Source organism: Sinohyriopsis cumingii, chromosome 8, assembly GCF_028554795.1.
Source record: "Sinohyriopsis cumingii isolate HCF-2022 chromosome 8, ASM2855479v2, whole genome shotgun sequence".
Classification (NCBI taxonomy): Eukaryota; Metazoa; Mollusca; class Bivalvia; order Unionida; family Unionidae; genus Sinohyriopsis; species Sinohyriopsis cumingii.
In genome coordinates this window covers 74,754,898-74,782,762 of record NC_142968.1, presented here as the reverse complement: position 1 = coordinate 74,782,762, position 27,865 = coordinate 74,754,898, and the positions used below count along the sequence as shown (strand labels likewise).

The following is a 27,865-nucleotide window of genomic DNA, read 5'->3' as shown; positions in this document are numbered from 1 at the left end:
TTTTATGACTCGATATCATTCATCAATGTAGGAGAATGCTCATGGGTTTCTACATCAATTACATTCACATACATTCATCGATGTATAACTTTGTCTTTGGCCAATGTCCTTTTACGAAACTAACGTCTTCATATATAACTAGATCTGAACGAACTCTCTGTCAACACCCAGAAGATTCCTAGCAATACACGACCATGTACCGCTGTGAAGGGAGGGCTCGAAATCATCAATTCGAACTGTTGCACGATCTGGATATGATGCGTTAATCGGCACATACGACAGCCCCATTGTCTGAAAATTATATGATGAAAGAAAACAGATCTATTAAATAATTGGGAATATGTACATACTAATATGGTATATATATATATATATATATATATATATATATATATATATAAATATATATATAATTGCACACAGAAGAAAAACATTTTATAAAATGTGTTGATGTTAATGAAAACAACGTAATAGTGACATACGTTAGCAATGCTTGACTTTTAATGGAATATAAATCAATGTAATTCACAGTAACCAATCACTGACACATGTATTATTCTGTTATACTCACATCCGTATAGCTCCAGTAGATATCTGGATCTGGGTACCCAGTAACAGTACAATGAATATCTACTCTGTGATGCGTCCGTGGATTGTTGGGCGAAGCCACCACAAACGCAACATGAGGCTTTTCTGCAAGCGGAATGTGTATTTATGTATTTCAAAATATTAGTCTGTACGTTACAAATGTGTTTCTTTAGACTTTCTACGCATGATATTTTGCTGCTAACAGTACAATGGATATCTGCTCTGTGATGCGTCCATGGATTGTTGGGCGAAGCCACCACAAACGCAACATGAGGCTTTTCTGCAAGCGGAATGTGTATTTATGTATTTCAAAATATTAGTCTATACGTTACAAATGTTTTCTTTAGACTTTCTACGCATGATATTTTGCTGCTAACTGCTAACAGAAATGGGACCAAAGGGAATCTAAATTAATTAAATTTAATTGTACCGAAATGGCATGGTCGTAATTATCTTTTCTCATCGTTACAATACAATATAATTTGAAGACATACATTTCAAGTGAGAGAATTGGATCAAAATCTAGTGCCTGCGTGCGACAGCAATCCACTACAAATAGAGTTCATTTTCAAAATAAGCTCAATCTATCGCATTTCCGGTCGATAGTAAGACATGCTTTTTCACTGCCCTTTCTCGCCCTAAACATCAGGGCTTAGCATTGTTCTCTCCCCAGCTATTAGGGCTTATCATAGTTCTCGCCCCAACTATCGTTCTCGATTTTAACTGTAAAAAGTGATCGACTAGGGTGTTTTGATTCATTCGCAACGTTTGTACCAAGCTTCTCTCGAGTTTTTATAAAAATATATGTTCTTGTTGAATAAACTAATTTGGGGGCCTGATTTATAATATTGGCCAACAGTGCAATAGGGATTAATACCATTAAAGAAATCTAATGTGACACATGCGAACCATTAAAGAATTGTTTTAATTATAAAATATAAAATTATGCACCTGTGTACAATTTAGGACTAGACTGTAGTTCTCCAAAATAATAAATTTGCATATGCAAGAGAGGTTTTTAATTTGAACTTGTTACCAAATGTTACTAAGTAAAGATAGATCGCAACTGTTCTCATAACAAATTCTTCGAAGACTAGACACGTGATTCAATACAAAAGAAGCTAAAATAAGTTTAGATTCTAAATAGGCCCCTAACCATAATTGAAATTTCAATAAAATTCCATATTCGAACAATTTGCATTGTTCTTATAATATGAACATTGTTCAAATTAAAGGACTGGTAATGACGAACAAAAATTCGTAGCGAATATATATATATATATATATATATATATATATATATATATATATATATATATATATATATATATATATATATATATATATGGTTACTACCACTTTATATTCACCAGAGTAGTGCTCCATAATTATTTTATGATATATAATGTCGAAATGTACAAATTAATGTCTTTTGAATGCATAAATATCACTTTGACTGGATGATACCATTAAAAATGAGTCATGACAGTACACACAAGTCAATGTCGACTGTAAAGAGTGATATATTACTTTACGGCATATTATGCAAGTATGAAAACAAACTATCTAAAACAGAAAAAATGTCATAACTAAATTTTTCATCAGCAATAAAAACGAAAAATAAATTACTTGGTATGATGGTTACAGTTGTGTAACTAACTGCTTGGATGCCGTTCTTGTCTATTACACAGGTGAATGTTCCGACATTAGACGAATTAGCACTAACTATAACAAGATGGCTTCCAGCAAAAATTGCTACCCCTGGTGGAAGTGTCTTGCTCTGAAATTAGAGTGCTTGACGATATTGATTGTTGCTCAGTGCTGATTTTAATTAATATTAATAACTTTAAGAAGAAAAAAGAAATTAAGGGAGCGCGCGCGTGTGTGCGTGTGTGTGTGTGGTTTTACCAATATAGTAATCAAAACACATATTAATACAATTTCAAAATGTTTTTCAATTAAAGACCTATTTCTGATTGGGTTATAAGATTCGTGCTATTTCAGTGACATATCTTAGTCTTTGTAACATCATTCGGAAGATCCGTGGTATATTTTAAGAACTTGGGGGGGGGGGTCATTTTCCGGGATGTTAAATATTGCGGTATTATATGCTTTACGAATTTTGGTTTAAATACTAATGAACAGGCTACCAACGGTGTAAAAGTATAATACCTTTGAATATTGACATTTTTAAAAAAACACTGTAAGAAGGGAATGTCTGGTAACCTGAAATGGAGGCTGCTTCACCCAAACGTCTTTACACTGGTTTGGTGTTTCACGGCAAAGTGAGACTATAATGTATTTTGATGCCGAGGCAGTGTGAGTCAAGTACCTTGCACAAGGCCTCAACGGTGATTCTCTCATATTTCGGACATGAGTCCACTAACCTAACCACTGAGCCACCGTGCTTCATTAGTCACTTCTTCGGCCATCGCGAAGGGCGTATCAGGTCTATTATACTCATCTCTGCACACGCTTGTGTGTATGTGAAACAAACCAACACCACAAAACATAAAACTAGCCGAAACAACTAGCATCAAAGTTACATGAGACCTAAGGGTCCCTGTAGCACAATCGGGGTCTCATGAAGAAGACAAAAGAAAACACAATAATGAATTATATTGATTTCATAAATATTGAAGTTCATATATAAGCATAACTTAATACGAAAGCGAAAAAAGAACGATTTTGTTGTTACGTTTTCACTGTTACTTGTTACGTATTTCATGTGTGGTGTGCTTCATAGTTTGTTTCGCCGAAATGATCCCCTAGGTCCCGAAAGACCCAGAGTTTGTGCACACTAAATTGCTTCAACCACTGTTTCATAAACCTGATCTACCGGATTGGATTAGGAACTGTTTTGTTATCCCCACTGATAGTTAAGAATATAATGATATCGTACATCTGTACGTCAACAAAGCACCTCCAAAATCGCTAGGTGTAAATTCGCGAAATTCTTTGCGGTTTTGAGTGTGTGTTTGGGTAGGGAAGGGCTTGCTAAAATGTCTATATGCATTGAGGTTTTCAATTTTGTCAACGCTCTTTACATCATGCATACGTACCACCGATGTGATGGATTTCGCTTTACGTCCCCGGTTCACTCTTTGCGTTTGATACTGTAGCAGTATCATAGTGGATAGCAGAGTACGAGATTGTACTCGTGGACTATGCAGAAATAGCTTTGGGAATAGCTATGCAGAGCCTTTATAGTTGATATATTTGCTCATTACTAATATAAAGAAGGGACAAACATATTATACAATTATAGAACTGATAAAGTGTATCTCGAACACTCTTTTTTTAAATTGAATTTTCATTTTACGATAGCGTACAAAATGTGTAGCTCCAGAATTTTGTTCATAAAATGCTGTCCTATATTAGCTTTGAGACAATCATGTTTTTACAGTTAGTAAAAGCAAATATTGGCTATAAGCATTTTAGAGCGAACCCACTGTGCATCGGTTTCTGTTTCTTTAACGGCTTATGAGAAAGTATTTAGTGATGCAATTTGAATGTACACTTGTGAAGCCTTTTCTGATTTGGAGACTATTAATTTTTTTGCATCCACACATCTTTCATATTGATACGAGTTGAAGATCATAAGAACATCAAGGTAAACAAATATGAGGAAGAGGGTGTGACACCGAGCTAGTTTTAATGCTATGAATGTCGTTCTAATATGACCCTCTGGGTCGAAACTTGCATAAAATCGCTGTGATTTGGGGTTAAAGGAAACATGATTGCAAGGTATATTCTACTTATCTCATTAAAGGCGTTTATATAGCTTACATATATATTTTGAATAATGCCAGGTTTATAAAAGGAGCGTCCGTTCTGAACCAACTGTACCTAAAAATGAGCAAAAGCAAAACTTCCATGCATTTTGGTAGATACTAGTGATATAAATGTAACGGTGCTAGCTAAATATAGATCAGAATATTTTTGTCAGATATATGATGACCCAATGTATCAGAGCCAATCATCAACTTGTTATATCAAAACAGCACGTTAGTTTCCAATCAACCCACCGATTGGTCCATTGTATAGTGTACTGTTAATTGAGATGTAAAGCTAAAACTTTGTTTAGCAGAGATACATATGTCATTTATCTTTATATAGGTACCCATGGATGTGAGATACTTTTAAGGTTAACTATTTGTGTTATTTTCATTAATATGACTGAATCTTAAAGAGATATATAACATTTATTTCTGATAAACGGACATTATCTGCACAACTGATAATTGTGTTTGTCTACATGTCTCTCAAATCACTCTTATTGCATGTTATAAGTAGTCGTGGTGATAAATGAATAATTATACATACTCCCTGATATAGCCATGTGTACTTCACACCCAGTTCATCGGAATTACAAGCCAATATTGTGTCGGCGTTAAGGTTGATCGAAGTCTGTCCAGTTATATATGGAGGTGGAAGGTCCGTACCTGTAGATGTTGTCAAGGTTAAGTAAACTGTAATGGAAAATATAATTAATCATTCTGCAGATTGGTGATGAAATGAGCTAGTGCCAAACCTGATAGCCCGTCTGTACTAAATAAGATATGGTCTCATATCCTGATTTCTTCTTTCCTTTTTCTTTACTCAGTCGATAACAGTGGACATATATGAATCCAAACTCTTTAGTCAAGTCGTGTTCAGTTTTCTTAAGTTGCAGATACTACTTCTACTACTACTACTACTACTAATACTACTACTAATAATAATATTAATAATAATAGTCGAAGGCGACTCACCGTCATCTATTCTTCTCGTGATTGCACTGTATTTCAATAACATTAATTTTTATGCTTCATAAGGATGGGAACTAATCACCGAAACATTCTGCTTTTGCAGGAATGATCTTAAATTCTATGGACGAAATGATCCTGAAGTATTACCCTTGATAAAGTCCATAAGACATTTAATCCAAGGAATTTAGAATTATCACGTGATCTATTATAAATAATGTGCGCGGTATAAATAAAAAAGCAGATGTAATTATTTCCCCAAGCAAGCGTAATAAAACGTCTGCGGAAAGATGACGAATTCACATGAATTGAAATTCTCGAGGGAGAATGAAACATAAAAGATGTAGAGGTACTGAGGAGAAGAGTACCTTTGAAGGGTGGGGAAAATATTTGGCTGAACACTGAAACAATGAAACATATAAAGCAGTTTATACGTGGACATTCGCAATCGTCAACTAATTAGCCTGGAGCATATAGTGCTAAATGAGTTGGATGATATAAAACAGCAGAAGCAAATGAACTATATCATTCCTTGTAGATTGTAAGAACTGAATCTGCATTGAGGTAAAAACGAATGGTAATGAACAGTACGGCAGGAAAGTGATGGCTGATTTGTAAATGTTGCCATTTTCCAGTGAGATGATCGCTCGAAAGAGAATGTAGCGAATAATGCTTTACAACAGAGCAAATAAAAAGAACAGAAAGGAAGGAAGAAATATGCATTGACAGTGTTTGAAGGACACGGAACTGCAAGTGAAGGCAAGCGTAGATGTTCGTAGAAAGAAACACAATGATTGGAAATGGCATTAAGGTGAAAGCAAGTAAATGTATATACTACCAAGAAGTCTCACTACTATGAAGAATGTACAACGAAATGGTGATGTCAGTCAGATGATCAGTGAATGTAGTAAGCTAGATATTTGTTAGGCTATAGTTTATTACAAAAGGTAGGACCACAGGGTTTAGAATATCAATACCTCATGGATTTTTCTTTCCAGGTCTACTAGTAATACCTGTCGTCTCTTTAGTAGTATGTTGTGTAGTTCTGGAGTGGAATTGTTACTCGATGTATTCATAACGTACATAGGATTATCAGTTCATTCATACGTCACATGCAAATAGCAAGAGACAATAACACAACGCATTGACTTCTTCGAAGCCAATGGGAAAACTCGGATATCATATCAACTGGGAAACAAGAGTAGCAAAACAAAAATTAAGAAATAGCCTTAAGTACATACAATTATTACAACAGCCAGAACTTCCAAAGAAAACAACATTCCTGCGTGGAGAATATTGACATCTTAGATAAAGCGGGTACTCCAAACAAAATAACCAAAAAGAACCCGTTGAAGAGATGGCTAGTAGTAGAATAAGTAGTGCATGTTGTTATTGGACTTCTACTACTACTTTACATGTGTATGTTGTTATTGGATTACATCTACCATGGCAGTGAGTCCTTATGTCGATGTATATACATTTCCAGAGTTGCACGATAGCCAAATAGGACCAGTGATAAATGTTTATGTAAAGAAAATATAGCAAGGCTTAAAAATTAAGTTTTAAAAAAAAATAATTCAATGATCGAAGATTAATAAGACAGCAACCGGGTTCTTCCTATTAGCGGCGATAGAGTATACACATAGTTTATAAATCGTGACGCAGATGAAAGCAAGAGAATAAATATTTATTTACATAGAATAAAATCGGCATGTGTTTGAACAATAAAAACATAATCATGCGTCCTTCCGTGCAACGCATCATTGCTTCCTTTGCACAAGCTTAGAACAAGCACATACCGCAATACGGCACATCTCTATAGAGTCTCAACATTTTAGCACACAATATAGACTACATCTTGCTCGTTCCATTAGTGTGAGAGATACCATCATGACCCGTCTCTCATTTGATTTACAATTCCTTACATATGTGAAGTCTACTGCCATGCTTTCTTGACTCCGCTTGTGAAGATAGGGTATTGACTTCTGACACATCGGTACCTAACTGACATACCGGATTTGACCAGTTCTCTGCATAAATGGGCAATTTGACCACAACTGAAGTTCAGACAATAATTATTATCGACTCTCGCAAAGATAGGCATTTGTTTGAAATTTAAATATGCAAATAATGCAATATACTATGCAACTCGACATTAGTTCCCGATGCGCAGGCTTAGAACACGCACATATTTTAATATAGCATATCTCCATAGCGTTTCAGCATCTTGGAACACATCATGGACTATCATTATCTCGTGGTCTCAGTGTGAATGAGACTATAAAGGCCCATCTCTCATACGATTTAGAACTCATTATAAATTTGAAGCCTGCTACCCTGACTTCTTGAATGCTTTTCAAATGCATTCGAAAAGGCACGGTACAAGATTACCTATGCATAGGTATAATATCAGACGTAATGTGTCTCTCCAGTTTCACGTATGCAAACCTAATACAACAACAAACTGGATCCGCGAAACGAGGAAAAAGATGAAACGAATCTTACTGGATACGCCACCACAGAAATACTGAAACCAAACGACTTAAAACAAGAAGACTTCATACAGACACCTTCACGCAGATCAAATATTATATTTTTCCATCTATATTTTACAATTAATCAAATGTGCATATTCAATGCAATATTAATCTATTTATATATTTATTAATTAAAGAAAAAGACTAGTAATAATAGTGATATTAAAATAGTGTTATTATCCTTAGGACAATATAAACAGAACTGTCATGGTATATGTTCAAGCTATTAAGGCGCCGCATCCACAATTAAAAACATTACCTGTATTATATAGAAGTTTATATAAGGTATTGAATGCATTATTTTATTATTTGTCATGCTTACTTCTGTTTTGTTATAGCCTTCCAGGCAGACTCAGTAAGTCTGGAAAGTGCTTGGGGTAGACAATTGTGTTTTTGTTTGTATTTAGGAAGATAATATCATTAAACTAAATCAAGTAATGAAATCTATACGATTCTGAATTCAATGTGGCTGTAAGACTTTGATTTATTATCTCAAATAAATCTTTCCCAAGCATATTTCTGTTCTTGTGTCATTTAAGCTTTTTGTTCCACGTACTAGTCCAAGTCGACAATTGGCAAGGGGAAAATGGATGGAGAGAGAACTAACTTTAAGTGCATTTGAAAATTCATTTATATTCGCCATTTCCCATTTGTGTCATTTTGTTTCAAATTATATTTTTGATCTGTTTGCATTATTTACTATCAGATAAAAAATTACAAATAATTTAATCTAGCTTGTCAAAATTGAGTTGGAAAAACTTAGGATCGACTGAAATAGAAATACAAGCTTCAGAATTACTAGTCTTAACAGCGCAGGCTTTTCCAGGTATTGCTATTTAATGCATTCCTCTTTTTATTTCAAGTGACAATATATCGTTTTAGTCTGTCGTAATTATTTTTGCCGCTGTATTATTAAAGATAAAGGTTCCTGTTACCCCAATCTAGATATAATTCCTCATATTTTCATTCTTTTTTTTTTCTTGGATACTATTCATGCAATTACCAAATTTAGCTTTAGTACTCGTTTATTTCAGACCTTGTTTAGTGTGTCAAATATTTCTCGAAAATATTGTTCATGTGAATCTATAATTTAGAACTTATCATTAGAAAATTGACAAAAAATAAATTTTCAGAGTGTTTGTTTTGATTCATAATTCTCATTCAATTTCCCATCATTATTAATGTTTTGGCACATAAATTACAGAGGTATGGAGACATTGGATCGCCCTCTCAGCATCCCGTTCCTACCTTACAGATATTTACCCCGTTCTGGATAAAAACGGCTCTAGCTTCGAGGCAGAATGTACTTATCGCGTTAAGTATATATGATCGAACGTTACAATATTTTAAATCTTCAAACAAACGATTATGAATAAGTGCTCAAAGCCGTTTCAGAATCAGTTAAGACCAGACACGTGGTAATTTGTGGTTGGAATACGTTTCATAATGTAAGTCTTACTCAGTGTGTCTATCCTTAATAAATCCCCTGTGTTCTTCAGAACGTTGGTCGTCTAGAAAATTCAGAATAATATTAGTTATCTAGCCCGATGCTAATTTGTAGGGAGCTAAAAGCAAAGTTATACAGAGCTTCAAAAATAGCCTTGGTTTCATCTCTTTTTGAATGCATATCATAAGATCATGCCTTGAAAAAATTGACAAAACGCAGGATTTATTTTTGCTATTCAGTGAATTCAGTAGAAAGAATAATATAGTAAATAATATATTTACATATATATAAGAATTCAACTGTTTATCCACAGATCACTTAGTATTGGTTAATGCGACAATATCTTAACATTCCTTCTTTAATATACTTTATAATTTATTGCTGGGCAAGTAAATGAGACATAATTAGATCTCATTCTTCCAATTTGCATCCTCTACTGCTTCCAAATCAGTTCCTTTCCTACTTACAAATATTACCTTATGTTTCATCTGGTATTCTTTCTGAATTAGTTCCATCAATTATACTTATTATGAAACTTATTTCTCTTTAGTCCATATTACTGAAAGAGCAGGTTAGCTTTACACAATTGTATATCCTCCTTCCCCTTCCACACCTCTACGCCTTACATACATCTTTCCTGTTGATTTATTGTTTCCTGGTGTTCTTTATGTGCTTTTATTCACTTAAATCTAACAAAGGTATAAAATGTTCTTTCCCTCATCAGCGCTTTCTGTTAATTCCTGCATTCACGTATCCTAATAAAACTATGTATTTAATCTATTTGTAATTTTTGTTTTTGTTTCCCATTCTGGTGTACCATCTTTTCAACGGTAAATCGAAATTGATAGAACTAATATCGATGCGGATCTACTTGTAAAACTGAATCATATAAGTGATAAGGATGAAAAAGTATGTAATCATTCTAACGAGTATGGGGGGGGGGGGGTAGAGAAAGAGACTGTGTTCCCGGTAATAATAAATATAATTTAAAACAGGTCATTTTAACCCAGTGCGTTTTAAGTTGATCTGTACTATTTGTCCAGAGTAGTGTAAAGGTATCATTTTCTAGAAAATATAGGGGGAATACAACCACATATTACTTTAAAGTCTGGTGTCTGTTTCTTCCATTTAATTCATATATATATATATATATATATATATATATATATATATATATATATATATATATATATATATATATATATATCCACAAACAAGGAAACCCGGGCAGACACATAATCTCCGGTAACGGGCATCCCGCAGAAAGGATATTAGAATATTTGGATCATTTCATGAGACCACATGTTTACGAATTACCATCATATCTTCGGGACACAACATATTACCTCATAAAAAGCAAAGCAGGCGAACCATTATTGCCAGATACATTGCTTGTTTCCTTAGACGTCACATCTTTGTATAATAACATACCGCACAACGAAGGGATACAGGCGTATAGAGAAGCGTGTGAAACAAGAACAATAGACAATCCATCCACACCCTTCCTAGTCAAACTCCTGGAGCTTGTCCTAAAACTCAATAACTTTGAATTTAATGAAGAAAGCTACATGCAAATCGATGGAACCGCAATGGGTACAAAAATGACCCCTTCGTATGCAAATATTTGTATGGGAAAACTGGAGGGTCAGCTGTTAGCATCGGTGGAACTTGCAGCATATCAGTGGGTGCACTTCATCGATGATATAGAAATGAAGTGGCAACATGGAAGAGAAAATCTGGATTATTTCATATCAACGGCAAACAACTTCCATCCTTCAATAAAATTCACGGCAGAAGTCTCCAACTCAAACCACGTTTTCCTCGACACAACAACCAGACTGGTAGAAAAGAAACTCCATATAGACATATATTCTAAACCAACCGACAAATACCAATATCTCCTCCCAACCAGCTGCCATCCAAACACTGCATTAGGAACATACCATATAGCCAGGCACTGAGGAATCGCAGAATTCGCTCCCACGATGAAACATTCCAAAAAAGGTCTGAAGAATTATCTAAACACTTGACTTACCGATGCTATCACAAAGTCCTGATTGCGGAGGCAACCCAATGGGCGAAACAAACAAACCGCAATGACACACGAAAATATAGAGAGAACGAAAAGGATGATAGGATACCATTTATCCTGACCTACCATTCGGACAACCCCAAAGTAGGTAAAATCATCGGGAAACACTAGCCCATCGTGGAATCGTGTGACGTACTAAAGTTAATTCTCCCCCCAAAAACTGTAGTACCCTGCCGGTGACCAAAAAACCCCAAGGACATCCTGGTCAGGGAGAAGCTAACGACGTTCACTAACCAAGGCCACACTCGTCAATCTGGCCACTGTAGCGATTAAAGGTGCATGCAAAACCTGCCAACATATAATAGAAACCAGGACATTTTCTAGCACAGTGACTAGAGAAAAACGGAACATACATAGATCAAACAAAACTTGCAAAACAGAGAATGTAATTAATCTCATCACGTGTAAAATCTGTAGCATCCATTATGTCGGAGAAACTGAAAAACTACACAAAAGGATCAACCTTCATAGATCTGATTGGATGACAAAGAAGCTGTGCAGAAGCCCAGTCGCAGAACACTTCTCTTCCCATGGCCACACTTTCAGTGACATGCCACTTATAGCAATTGCTCACAGCACCAAATGAAGTTCCGAAACCAGGAAAGAAATCGAATCTCACTGGGTACGCCGCCTTAGAACATTGTAACCAAGCGGTTTAAATCAAGAAGAATAGAAAAAGACAGCCATTCACAGATAAAATTATCATTTTGCAGCCGGCACGTTCTCATTTCGATGATTCTCTAAATTTGCTTATTAGTCACCTAATAACCTATGATTACAACTATCGCAATGAGATATCCGGGATATAATTTTCGCATACATAAATTTACATAAAATTACAGACGACGCTCTGACTCATCAATTTCTAGGTGAATACAAATATTTTTCAGCATCCGCAAAAAGTCAGTCATGTAAAGTTTTACAAAGACAACGGTTTTGTCTGTTTTATTTGTTTGTTTTGTCTGTGTTTTGTATTTGTCTTTGAAAAAGACTCATTAAGAGTGGAAAGCGCTTATGCTAGCTAGATACTAGTTTTGCACTATTCGTAGAAAGTTTATTACACACACACATATATATATATATATATATATATATATATATATATATATATATATATATAAAGAAAGAAAGAAACTGACATTCACGAACCAGACAGACGGACATATATATAAAAAATTAAAATCTTACCAGGATTCAATGAGAGCCAAGCCGAGGCTTGTGTCGTTCTTCCTAAGTTTGATATTATGCAGGTGTACATCCCGACCTCTGACTCAGTCATACTGATTATTAGCAAATGATTACCAAAGACATGGGCATGTTCAGGAATGCTAGATGTCTAAAATAATAATAATATAGGTATATAATAATACTACTAACATAGGTATACTAAAATGGAATTCTAGTTACAATTTATAAGACGGTTAATTGAAGGCCTGATTTGGTATCCACGCTTCTGTTTGGTATGCGTAATATGGACAAGAAATGATAAGATTTCATTGTCACAATGTTTTAACCTGAATACCATAGTATAATATGAATAATCAATTCCAACAATCAAGTTAAGCAGACAATGTACATATTTCGTGAGTATTTGCAACAGTCTGGGGAAACAAAATCTGTAGAGTATCAATAAAAAACTATTATATTGAACTGATTACTGCTGATGAAAACAACTGTGATATACAAGGAAAGGAAAAAGAGATACCGAAAAGCAATTAGATAAGACAGAAGAAATGGAAAAAGAGAACAAACACGGTCCTTACCTCTTCCATGATATAATAACATGAATTCTCAAATCTTTCTGATGCAAAGTAAAAAAAGTATTAGAGAGCAAAACGTGATCATTATTATATTCGCTAATCACTCCGTCTGTTCCAAACGGATCGCATCGTTGTTTTGGCTTTCGTATTCTTACGATTATCTCCCTTACTTGCACAGATGCAATATTACATGATTATTTTTACATAAGGAATCGGGTCACACTTATAGGTCCGGTTCAGTACCCACGAATGTAGTTCTAGTCTATTTTTAGAACATTTTTTCCTCTATCATTTTGGTGGTGATAGAAGAGTTGGATTTATGCATTTTAGGTAGGGATGTAAAGGCATTTGTATATTCTTAAGATTTTGAGCTCAGGGTTTGCTTATCCGTGTGGAATTCGGCGACAGTGCACAGAAAGTAATAAGGCCTTGGTAATGATCCGGAAGTGAAATCCGTGTTCTGTTTACACGCTGCTCTGTTAGAGTGCAGTCTTTCAAAAAAACTGCAGGTGAACCTTTGACAAGAACTTCACCGTGAAGTCATCTTCCAAGGTATTTTAGATTATCATATGATTTGTGTTGATTGTCACACAGTGGAAAGGTCATTATTGTATGCTCATTTTTTTCATCGTTATCTTTACATTGTCAGAATTTGTTCGCTATTTGTGGGTTTTATGGAATAAGATCGAATCTTCTTTTCTCCACTGAGTTTGGCATATTCTATCCATTTCTCTTCGTTTTCACATACATGATAAAACAACATGATGCTTTGGGGAAATATCAACGGCTGACAGATTTTATAAGACTGAGGTCCTATAATGGACAGACTAATCCACGCGCTTCTTCACCACCACGACCACCACCCATTCACCCGCCCCAATCACACTTAATAAATTATAATTTTCCAAAAACGAAGCCTCTGTTAGAATATTAACCTTAAAATAAAATTGGATTTAGAAGCATCAGATATAAAGTTTCAAACATATAGGATCAGTATTCCCAGTAATAACAGCCATATCTGCTCGAACTTTTTTGTAATCTGCATATACCCTTTTAATATATTCCTTTCAATCCACTCAACTTCTTGTATCTTGGCATATTATCTTTCTTTTATAACTGAGCGTAACCTTCATTAAAGTTTAAACAAACTTTGCTAGGCATGCCATTTAAAATTTAAGCAGATATTCTTCCTTCTCCAACCTTATTTAAGATTGAACTGTAATATTCTGACTGCTACAAATACATTAGGTAACGTTTAGTTTCATTTTTGCTTCGCGAAAGAAACTGTGTTTATTGGAGGCAAGGAACATTTATTTTGAGAAAAGCGTTACTAAATTTACGGCTTGCCTTTTGACATTACGGCCTTAAATATGCTAAATATGCGCATAAGGATGAACCCCGACTCTACAGGATCGGTCAGTCCGTTTTTGACATCAGGGAATTTCCCAAGCGACAAACAGTCCACTTCATAATGGCAAACTTCTTCACACTGTAGTGCACCGTAAAATAAATCCCCCGTCTTAATGTTGTTTTTTTTTAACAAGTAAAGTATGCAAGCTATACATTTATGTTTTACTCAAGCATAGATGAATTTTCACCATGAAAGCAATCCAAGCCATGCTATTGGTTTGGACCCTAACGGTATGGAGCATGTTTCTTTTAAGCACAGCACAACTACGATTGATCTATGTTGGCTTAACAGTACTTCCTATGGAAGTATATACTTACTATATATATATATATATATATATATATATATATATATATATATATATATATATAGGGTATTATTCGTCCTTTTCTACGAATCACTTAGGCATCAATCATAGTTTTTTTAAAAGACATTTCTCTTCTGTTTAATTATTAACTTTGATGACGCTTACCCCGTTAAATTGCCATGTAAATTTAACATCGTTCCTTCCTGATACACACTCGAGTCGTCCGTTACTATGGGCGTCCAGTGACATGGTTCCATTTATTAGCGGTGGAGCCAGGATAAGCTCGGTCGTAGTAGCTGTAGTTGTTGTAGTCGTTGTAGATGTGGTCATAATTGTTGTGGTCACTTTAGACTGGGCAATAGTTGTGGTCACTGTAGATTGGGTCACAGATGATGCTGCTATTGGGATTGTGGACAGTAGAGGAGAAGTTTGGTAGGTCGATGAAAATAGTTTTAATTTTGGTATATCATATTTATTATGTGCGCCGCACAATTAATTACCTTTGAAGTCTGATCAGTTAAGTTTTGCGTTGGGGTCAGTGTTCAATATGGTGGGCATTCATCGTTCATGAACAGATCTAAAGTCTTTGATGGCTCGATGGCTCGGAATAAATAACACACTGAGGTTGTTTAGATACGGCCATTAAAACCATATTATTTATCTGAAGTATATTTTCTCTTTTCTCGCATGCTTATCGATTAATCTATGTAGTTTGTCTTCACACTTATGAATTGAAGATTAAAATGCTAGATCAGAGAAATACAATATCATAGGACATTTACAACAGGGTAACTGAGAACGAGTAAAGGGGTTAATGTAAAATATGTCACTCGGCTGAAAAAAGTGAGATTTTTGCTGACTTTCATTGCAATGCTGTAAACAAATTCAAATTTAAGTATATAAGACCTAAAATTCGCATTATTGAAAGTCATGATAGATAATTACGGGTTGAGGCACGCAGAATAGAGAATAACTGCTTTCACATTTTTACATGGCAATATTGTCTTGCCTTATGGAATGCCAGCAGTTATGTCTAACCGAGATATAAAGGTCATCCAAGTGAACAAAATACTTTTAGAAATGATCAACTGTTTTGTGTACAAGTCACACTATGATAGATTTAAATTGTGAATGAAGGTGACATGTTGTAATTGTTACCTTTATACACCTGGTTTGCTAGTGACGGGTTGAAAGTTTCCTGCCTGTACATACTCTATATATTTGCACTTTGAGACATATAATAGTTGTTATGTAGTTTGTTCTTCAAGATAGGGGACTATGGAGTTTAAAGTAGCATACTATCGCAATACAAAAATATGCATTACGATAAAAGAATGCCTGAATACAAAAAGATGTTAGATTTGTTCTAATGAAGACTAATTTAGAAAATACTTTGCAAAAAGATGTACCGGAGTTAAGAACAAAGGAGGATCTCATATCGTCCCCGTAACAGTCAGGAAGGTGTGGTCAGGAAAGCGTGATAAGGAGGGAGTGATAATAGTAAACCAGCTAGATTTATTACCGGACTTTTTTACTTTCTCACGCATGGGCTAAAAAGTTTTTGAAAAGGTCAGCCTTTTTCCGTAATGATATAATTATATGTTATATTGATCTGCATTTTTGTTACTTGACATGGTCCAAATCTAGTTCATGGTGTACCTGACCTATAAGATTTATTTTTGTAAACAACATAATATATTATTAATAAATTTCTAACATTTTGAGATCATTACTGGTAGAATACATGTTTCGTCAACCTGAGTTAAAGATACGGTCTTGATTCAGACCATATAAACTTCCAGCATTACATTTTTCTTTTAGTTGACAGAGTATTTCTAGAAAATGTTAATTGAAAACTCGGTCAAATAATGGGCTTTGTAATTTTGTTTACTTAATAATTGTTCATTCTTGCCTTAACTTCCGAAGCAGAATAATCCTTATTATTGTATTCAGTTTTTAGTTAAGTTAGATTTATCAATTCAATTATTACTGAAGTGAATTAAAAAGTGCTCAATAATATTAACTCCATTCTGATACAACACAAAGGATTGTTAGTATATTACTACAGTCTAGGCCATTGACACAGTAACACATTCGATAGTACAGGCACATCAACACATTTAATGTCGGAGTGTTTTCAATGCCAGTAAAATTCAATTAGAACATTATACATTTGGACTCGCAAAGAAAGTTTAAGGAATACTTGAGATTATTCACAATAGTGTATGTTCTTTTTAAATTGTTCTCTCTGTATTCCTGGGAAATAAATTATTTGTTGAAGTTGTTGGTTTTCGCTCTTTTCTGTTACTTAGTTTAACACCATATAGTAGTAATATTATGATGGCACAATCCATGGGCTGATCATGGCTTTTACAAACAATATAATTTGTAATTATTGATTGCAGGTCCATGCTTAGAACATGTACATTGGGGAATGATGCCACTTGATTATATCCGACAAACATGATGCGGATGAGTGGTATGTCCGATTCACTAACATTTAATATACATTATAAATAAACAAATCATTCATGTGCTTGTTTTAAGTGTTTTCGCCTGATACATTTCCATCTAAATTCATCCTATTGCCAAGAGGTGTCCAATATATCTCTCCAAAAATGTCATTACATAAATGCAATTCCGCCTAGGCTGGTTATCTTTTCTATTTTTTCTTTCCGAATACTGTATACTTGAAGTTAAGTCTTCCAAAACAATAAAGTAATTAACAATGGTTGTATTAGACGAAGTATTCAACCCAAAATTGAAAGATGCCACAATATGATTCCGCTACAAATGAGAAAGTAACCATTATTTAAAAGCTATTTATTAAAAATAATAGCAATTTATAACTTGGCCAAAGTTTCTCAAGGTAGCTGGATTTTGTCATAGCAGGAAGAAAGCTGCGAAATGATTCCACATTATGGACGGATAATGGGATCTATGCGATCAGAAATGTGATATTATTCTCTGCGTTTCCAAGAAAACGAAAAAGATGTCTTAATATATGATAGATCATTCATAACTTTGATACATCAGTGGTTACCGGATTTCTCGTAGGTAGATACATTTGAATCGGTCCAACCTTACCCACAATTACGTGTCAAATTTTCATTATAAATTCTCATTATAAATCATTTTCGAACTATTTGGAGCGATATATATATATATATATATATATATATATATATATATATATAACTGCACAATAAATCACACCATCGAATGAACAAATATCCCCTTTTCATTGGTACATAAGAACACTTGATCAAGAGCTGAAACTGAGTTGAGTAACTCTTACTTAACTAAATACAGTAGAAATACATTTTGTGCACATAAGAGAGAGAGAGAGAGAGATTGCTTTGAATGGAGGACTCACTCATAACGTTTAGTCCACATAGCTTTGAATTACAGAAGGCTTCGTTTTCACAGCAATCAGCGCATACATTTTTCACAGTAGCGTGAGCCAAGATCTCACATATCTGTGTGGGAATAAAGCATAACACATACATTTGACGTATGACCAACTTGCAAAGTTATCCACATTTTTCAATACTTCGTACATTTCCGGGATAACTTTAAAATGAAAGTGTTGATGAAATTATTAAATAATGTTGATTTATTTTCATTTTCACTTGCCTATGTGATAGCAACTTATTTATTTAGATTATTACATTTCTTACGTAATACTATGCAGTAAATGTTTACTGCTAATGCCATGTTCTAAGGTTACATTAGCTTCGCATCTAATGTTCATGGCCGGATCCATGCTCACACGAAGGAGCCAAACTGGTTTGATCCAACATAAAGCTCTATAGATAAAATGATGAAATGATACTCCGTTTTTAAGTAGAAACCCACTTATGATGTCAATAATTCAGTTGCACATATTATATGCGAAATGTTCATGATATATCTGATTCGTCGCTATATACCTGTTACGAGTGCTCCTGAACAAGTGGACAAGATTGGATACTGTTGTTTCGGGTTCTCCACTTACCGCTAAATAAGTTAGTGTGACTCCATGTCTTGGGCTACATATAGTTCTTTATAGGTATCAGCATTAACCAGAAACTAATGCCTCCCTTAATCTTTGACCTTTACCGCCTAACCTCTGATCCCTTACCATTAATATGTTACCTTTACCCTTCAAAACTGGTCCAGATATTTTTGCAAATATATCAAGACCAGTCCATCTCACTCGTAAGATTCGTCACTACTGATTTTCTTACATTTTGGTCTTTGCTCTTAAACTCTGATCCCCACAATAGAACACTGGTCCTCAGAAATTTACTCAAATGAACCTAGGTTCCTGACCCCGTTAAAGGAAATGTAACTTCCGGAAAAGTGGTAATATGATAGAATTTATGAGAAACGGCCATCTGATTTGTAAGAGCGTAATCTGGCTCATATTAGATGAAGTTCTTAGCATAGAGAGAATGGTACTATGCCAAAGGATCAATGACAAAAACTGTGTGCTGGAGAATTTGAGAGATTACAACGAATGTGTTAATAATTGGGAGTCTGAAAAATGTTTTCTCATGAACTAACGAGTCTTAACGAAGAAAACCTGGTGTACGGTCCGCTACTATGTAGACGTTACATGCATAAAATATAACATTATATAATTGGAAACAATTGTATGTTCTGTGTTATACATTAGGTCTGTTAAAGAAATGGACAGTCAAAATACTAAACTCACACGATGTAAAAATTGTGAAAATATAATGAAATCTCGAGGAGATAAACAAAACCAGAGAATCCAAGCCAAGTAAAAATTCTTCTTAATGTGAACCTGTATCAATATTTAAATTTCTATTATACTAATTCTTTAACTGGAAAACACTAAATAAATTCATTCTAAAATTGCTTGACAGAAATATGTTGAAAGAAAGTAATATTATGCAAATGCACAATTTGGTTGACTAAAGGAATTCGACAGACGGAACTTAAAGCCTTCAAGAACTCCTTCTGTTTTCCGACTAGACGAGAAACAGAAGTCTTTGTAAATGAAGCGAAGAATCTAGTTGAAAAAATATATTACAACTAATTTTAAAAATGTTAGAAAATAAAAAACAGTATTTAATGAGTACAGATTTGAATCTGACAGAGAAACATATCAGACCTGTAAAGTATTGGTTTTAAGACATGAACAATACTTATGAAATATAATAGAAAACAATAGGCATCTACGTTTAGTAAACGTCTACATTTATTGATCAAAGTTCTAAGAAAGAAATCTAGTTGAAGAATAGTATACCATCATAATTAAACATATTACAGACATATAATAAAATCAAAAAATATAATCAACAAACATGAAATAAAAATAAGATTAAAGAACAGTTTGATCTACGCGATACGAACTCTGATCAAGAAATAAATAAATGTAAATTGATTTGAATAAGATAAAATGTTTACATGTACATTTTTGTATATTTCAATCAATAGCCGGATGTAGTGCATATATTTGTGAGATTGGATAGAAATTAAAACGCGTCATTATGTGCAAAATAATGCAAATATATACTTGATGTGCCCAATAGAATCTTACATACAAACACTCAGAGATAAAAGCCGTAGGCCAATATGTATATATTGAAAATATAAACATCTGATAATCTCCAGCATTGTCGACAAACTAGCAGGTAAATATTGTGAGACCAGTTACAAGTTCGGAAAGAGGACGATACAGACGGGCAATAATTTAGTTATATTTAAAGGAGAAAATAATCTTTATTGTGGAATACGGAATTTGACAGAAATAACTTGGTTTCATGACAAATGAACACAAGAGAACATAAAATCACTTTTGATTGAGTACATATTAATCATTCTGAATTATCAACAAGAATAACTCAAAATAATTTTGCAATCTAACCTCCAGCACAGCAAATAAAACACCAAAGGATGGTTTTATCATTAAGTTTAATCAAGAGTGAAGGTAATCTAAAGGCTTTATAAAGTCTTTTGTCGCGATTTTGAGAGCTTCATTCAGCAAGTAAGTGCTCTTCATCAAGACCTAAGCAGGTTTAACATTTAGTCCAATACGTTGTGGACAGTATCAAAATACATACAAGCAGGACATAACCTTTGTCTGAAATGAACCCACTATGAGTTTTAACCAATGCTACCAGAGGGGTAGACTGTTTAGTTAAATGTTGTGAATATCTATTATAAATTCCAAAGTCTGTGTATCTAGAACTGATACGAATGAATGTAAGGAAAAGGTAATACGCTTTTCAGCTAAAAAGCATTATAATGCAACACACATGTACACAAACACACACACACACACACACACACACACACACACACATATATATATATATATATATATATATATATATATATATATATATATATATATATATATATATATATATATATATACTGTTTACTTAATCAACTGAAGTAGATACTACCTGTGACCCTATTTTCCCATTTCGACCCAATATTCCTTCGTATTTAAGTCAGCTGCTGCCTAATAGAAAGATCTTGCATTGCTTTTTGATGTTATAAACCATCTTTTATTCTCCCTAAGTTTATGATATTTGTTTTCAATGAAAATTGTTCTATTTTATCTTGATTAATACAAAATATTTGCAGTAGGTTGTTACGTTTCACCTGGGTCCTTTAGAGACAGCGACTAAATGATTATTTCTTCGATATCTCCATATATAAACATATGTGGTATTAAAGCTATTACAAATTAATTTAAATGTGTCTCGATCTGTATTACTGTTTGTTTGACTAATGCTTAATTGTGATTGTATCGTAATGATATTGCTCATTCAGACAGACGTTTTCTTATTTTAAGGGTACACGTGAATATTGGTAGTAGTAACCAGTCTTCACGATATATTTCATGTAATGTATTCTACAACCTACTATTACTTACCATACTGACCAGTTTAATAGAGTTTGTCAAAATGCAATGTCATATGCTGCTTTACATGTTTCATTGTCAACTTAAAAAAATATGACTATTGAACTATGAATTACGCTCTTAGAGTGTTGAGGGTTATTGAGACAAACGTTACGCCAATATCTTTACGATCGCCTGAATTTACAAAACATTGATGCTGCGAATAATTACCCAAAGCATATGCGTGTGATATGTGCGGGTTCTTCTCAATCAAATAAATTAAATACAGTGTGGGAATTAAACATGATAGCCTTCACAATTATCATCATTCTATTTTTACTTTGAATATGTGATACTTGATTCCTGCCCCATGCTTCACATACCACTACAAAACGGATTTAAGCTCTGTATCCTGTAACCATCCTCCACCAACCATAGGTAATGTGGCCTCTGTTCCTCACTTAGTGCGCACAGGGTTGACATTAAAAGGAAAATAGACTAACACAAAGATGTATGTATGGAGATACGGACTGACGTGACTGATTACAAAACTTTAGCGCTAAAGTAGGGACATGATGAATAGAGCTTACGTTTTTCGACATGCATCCAAGTTTATACCCATCCGAGGTTTCCTGTACAGAACATATCTAGAAATGAAACAAATTATATATATATATATATATATATATATATATATATATATATATATATATATATATATATATATATATATATATATATATATATCAGGTAAAGCCATATACTGCAAGATCAAATTTAAAGACCTAATAATTTTTCCTACCTGAAATACGTTCAGCAAGTTGTTTATGTTTTCTAATTTCCTGGTGTTTGGTTTTTGTAATTATATTATTATATGTGTTTTTTATGTTATAGTTGTTGTGTAATGGTGTAAAGCGCTTAGAGCTTCTAAAGATTAGGCACTATACAAAGTCCTCATTATTATTATTATTATTATTATTATTATTATTTATTAAATCCTACAGTTAGATCAAGCGCTGACCATTAACAATGTGTATCTTTAGGCAAGATATATTATTCGCTAAATGACGTACTTGTGTTTCTGTTCAATAAGCCGCCAAATCAAAACTTTCCAAACGACAATACATCATACTCTGTGTGCATTTGTGAACTCCCAAAATTGTGTATTTGCCTGGAACAACCTAATTACATTGCGAATTATTCTTTATAGAATAATATGATATACATCCATACATACATGCTCGTACGCACGCACACACACACACACACACACACACACACATATATATATATATATATATATATATATATATATATATATATATATATATATATATATATATAGGCCAGCAGAAAATATAAAAATGGAAATATCATATATTCTATAGCAATTATGTAGCAATAGTCCATTACATGGCTTAACTATATGTAAGACGCCTTACAGTTATGTAAATTATACTGACAATATTATTACTAAGTTGCATGATCCATTCCAAGGGAAACAGCTTATCATATTCCTTATGTCCATGGGTGATAACAGAAAGGGTAAATTCGAATGTACATTATGAGATAGAGACATATCTCTCTTGGCAAGGACGTACATATCAATTAGCGATATGTTTCCTTCCGTACTTATTTTTACTTATAGATACACACACAAACATACACACTGTTGATGCTAAGAGGTTTAACGTTTTTGACCTTTATGATAAACTTCAAAAAAGAGTATCTACCACTCCGAAATGGCTGTACTCGGATAACCATCGCCGGTGTTTTTGAGTGCACTTGACCGCTCTAAGTTAAAAATGATTTTTCCATTGTATTGGGAACATAATCGCAACTGATTTCCCCCATCAAACGTTGTCGCCGATAACTTGAATATAATCTATTTAGAACCCGTACATAAAATGTAAGAAGTTTCTTATATAATTTATCCATTCGACTTCGCGCAAATGTATTCGAATATTTGGCATAACTGAGCTTAGATTCATTACCGTTGTAACATTATGTGACATTTTAAGTCCACGTTTTCGATGCCAATGATGACAATGTTCCAATTGTAACGGCAATGTTTGTATGTCAGAGACCAGAATACGATTAGGCATATTTTCCCAAGCCCTTGTCATCTCTTACTCTTGGAAATGATTTGATGTCATTTCCTTTTTAGTCAATTCCAACCAACTCAATTACAATATCAATCTCGAAGAAGAAACCTCAATAGATAGCAGTTGTGCTCAATTCAGTAAAGAACGAATTTTGTTACAACTATGACGAACTTCAAACTGAAGATATTTCTATGTGCAGAAGTCTACTTTGCTCATATACTCACACTAGCCCTGTGAATTAAACATCTTTATGTGCAGGCTAAAGCTGACGACAAAAATATTAATTATGTACTCCAGCATACGACTTCCATTTACGTGTTAACAATATATGCAATTGTGCTTCGCTATTTGGCTGCACAAAAATGTTGCTTTCCCATCAAGGGTCATCTTCTGCGCTATGTTACCAAATAATATTGATCATTGTGCGGGTGTATTATGTATGCTTATATTTAGTAATACTGCAACCCATAAATGTATATATTATTCGCAAACGTCTGTACTAGGTACTGGCAGTGATTGTCGTTTCATAATCAGTGTATTCCTGACCTGTTAAATCGCATGCTATAGGCTAATAGAAATTCTATTTTAAACGTTATTTGTTTTGAATATACTATTCGGTCTATAATAAAGCAAACATGAGCAAATTCACGAGGTCCCCATCTCAAATCTCAATACATTTTACTTTCTAATCCAAAGCTTCTACCATTCTAATCAGTTGACATCCCAAACCAGACAGCCATCCTTTAGTCACTATATAAAATCCGCCACTTATATAGAACTATTAGAACATATTTTAAAAGTGACTCCAAACCGTCATTAATTTCCTTTCATCCATTCTACTCTGAGAACTTGAGGCAGGGGCCAAGGATGACATCATTTTCGATGCCATTTATCACCGGTGCAACATGGATTAGAAGCTTTGAGAAAATTCCACACAGCTGGTGATGCCATGATGTGGTAACAATTCGACAGACATGCGGAAAGACAAATTATCCCACATGCTTTCTGGAAAAGTTGTGGATACCTATGATCTTTATTTCATGACACTCGGTGTGCCTGAAATCATTTAGATGTTTTTGAAATCTTTTGCTTCCTTAAATTATTAACAAATGGTGACTGTAATTTCAAGGGAAATATTTATGTAAGGCCTTGACCTCACATTTAAACTCCTTTAAAGTACATATAATTTATTTATTGTAAATACTTATTTATAAATCACAGAAATAAGTATTATGAAAAAATAGCATGTGAACAGCACTCGATGCTCATTCCGATTTCCATGTAGAATTTCAAGAGTGTCCTTCAAACCGTCATACTAAGTAAATTTTACCTTGCACAGCTTGAATATCAAAGTAATCTCCGATTTAACATCTGGCAAGGTGAAACGGTTCCTTTTTCATTCATATAACCGCCAAAACAAAGTTATGTTGTATTACTGACGTTACACTATGAAGACGTGTTGTGTTTCCTTTACGTCAGTAGTGTCGCTGGACTTGATCTTTTACATTCGTATATGAACATTATACAAAGATTTTATAAAAGAAATACGAATGGCGTTCCTTTGCATCTAAGCTAAAAAGGCTGAATAGCACCATGCTATTTATGCATATCAAACGATAAACTGCAAATATAATTGTATAAGGTGAATAAATATAGAGAATTTAAAGAATTATGTCCTTTGCTTTTATCAAACAGTTGTAGAAGACAACGGTTAATTCATTCATATATAAAGAGAGTCTACAACGTACGATATTTAACTATTTATACTCTGAAGAAATTATGAGCCAACATACAGACTGGAACTTACGATCACCTTGGAAACAGTTGGGGATATTAGAAATTGAATATGCAGTAAAGGTACTAGACAGGCTGTGGGAAAATCATAACGGTAGTATTTATATTAAAAACGCTAGATTCACAAGACGGCATTTGCGACATTTAATCGCTTATTTATTATGTTTTAGGAAGAAAGTAGCTTACTCACTTCACTCGCGGTACAATCTGTTACATTGCTACAGTCTTGTAAATGCAGAACGCCATTACAAGCAAAACACTCAAGTCCACTTGTCAAATCTGAAGAAGAAATTTCAGAATCCATATATATATATATATATATATATATATATATATATATATATATATATATATATATATATCGCATTCAATATGCATTTTTGTATTTACTCCTTAGTGTTTCTTTCCCTCTTTCATTATGTCACACACAATACCTTTGCCAGATGAAATATAACCAATATGTGTAATATTGTTCTTCTATAAAATCGTTATATCTGATATTATGTGCAGCCAGAGATGCTCACAAATGTGTAATAGTAATGTGCCCTGAAAGCTGGCACACATTGCAACAAAGTTTTCCAGTTTAGGGTTATACATAACATGTTAGCAATTTCAGGTTTATGTTTCATTCAATTAATCTTGCTAAAGGTCTCCGCATGAACAACGTCTTAAGAAAAGGTCCGAGAAGATATGAATTTCTTTATTCCAAACTTTACATCTTTTGTCAAGCGATGGAGGACACTTTTGCAATCGTTGGAGTCACCTCAGCAATCATTTGCAGAACTCGCAAATCATCCACCTAACGTTTATTCTTAAGCTATTATTATGTAGCAGTTAGTGTCGTCACGTAGTGATGTGTCATGTAAGCGTTACAGGAGCAACACTGAGCGATCCATGGTATGATCATTTTTCCGACCTGTCGTGCAAATATAACACCATGATTTATACACAGTTGCTAATATTCACTTATGGAGGGCTTTAAATTCCCTGTTTATATCATATTACGTCTTACAATGCATTATTGTGTATTTTATAATGTTCATCAGTAGATTAATATTTATTACATTCATAATATTTATTACATTCATATTAATCTATCTTAACATACTCACCTGGAAGAACAAAGATTAGAAAGCTTCCGATCCAAAATATACGGAATCCTATCAAAATAAAAGAAACAGGTGTGATGTGTTGAATAAAAAGCGAATACTTCAATGTCGGTTCAGACCTTAATGTGCAGGACTGATACCGAAAGGATGCAGGTTCTAACCTTACCATTTTATACGCCAGGACTGACAACTTTTAGTGTGACCTTCTTCAAGTGACTTTACTTCAGTTTGCTACCAATGCCAAATTATACCACACTGGTAAGGAGAGTCAGACAAATACAAAATAAAATATTCAGAATCAGAAAGCGTTGATAGAGAATCCTAGAAAACAATCAATTGATAGATAACTCGATGAATCTATTGATCAATAGATACATTTATAAACTGATAAAATTCATATACATTTCATATTTTAAATGTACAACCCAAACATTAAAGTATAAAACATGATTAATACTAATTGTAGCAAAGTTAACAAAGAAACCTAGCTCAGATAAATTGTATTCTTTGTGCCCGTACTCAGGGAATTGTTCAAGTTATAGCGCAAATAAAAGAAACGGATTGTTTTGGTAATGCGCACGCACGTGTTGCATTAGATATAATGTTGCAGATTCGGTCCTTCCATAAATGTAACTGTATATAGCTTGAGTAGAGAATACGTTATCGACTGAGAAGGTATTGCAAATGACTCGCATTAGTATGTCAGATAGATAATAGAATGAATGTATGCTACAAATACTCGAAGTAGCCATGCTTTTCCCATATTTACATTCGCTGGAACAAAATGACATACATTGTTCCCAGTAATAAAACACGCTAAGCCTTAATATTGAGAATAACACATTTTAACATGCAAACGTGCAACGGTTATCACTAGATCATACTTTACCCATGCCAGTTTGGGAAGAAAACTCCACGATTACTGATAAAATCCTTTCAGTCAACTGAGCGATTGAAATTCGAGTACTAACGTGTGATACTGTAGGACACTGCTTATCTCTTGAGATTATCACTAGCAAAGTAGATGTATTGTACAGAGGTGCGGAGTGCAAATTCAAATATAGGCATCTAGGACAATACATATATCATACATGAAATTTTC

At 33.9% G+C, this 27,865-nt stretch overlaps 1 protein-coding gene across 2 annotated transcripts; it reads right to left on the bottom strand.

The window, feature by feature from the left end:
* LOC149793824 (protogenin-like) lies at positions 1–27,735 on the bottom strand. 2 transcript variants are annotated; one of them, XM_089966474.1, is made up of 11 exons: positions 27,653–27,735; positions 26,767–26,814; positions 25,845–25,933; positions 22,346–22,402; positions 18,267–18,369; positions 15,056–15,288; positions 12,601–12,748; positions 4,915–5,060; positions 2,218–2,368; positions 572–693; positions 1–291 (listed from the first exon to the last, which is right to left on the bottom strand). In XM_089966474.1, exons 1-11 carry the CDS (start codon positions 27,654–27,656, stop codon positions 139–141), a joined length of 1,254 nt encoding a protein of 417 aa, XP_089822600.1. In that variant the 5' UTR covers positions 27,657–27,735; the 3' UTR covers positions 1–138. The 2 variants fall into 2 exon arrangements, with proteins under 2 accessions (XP_089822600.1, XP_089822601.1); XM_089966475.1 differs by having other exon boundaries at positions 15,056–15,285.
* Between the last annotated feature and the right edge of the window lie 130 nt (positions 27,736–27,865).

Excerpts from the sequence above, each read along its gene's own strand:
- LOC149793824 (XM_089966474.1), bottom strand. Across the intron at positions 22,403-25,844 it reads CAGATTGTACCGCGAGTGAA|ATATGTTCTGTACAGGAAAC; the intron begins GTGAGTAAGCTA and ends TTTCATTTCTAG. Across the intron at positions 694-2,217 it reads AACTGTAACCATCATACCAA|AAAAGCCTCATGTTGCGTTT; the intron begins GTAATTTATTTT and ends TTCCGCTTGCAG.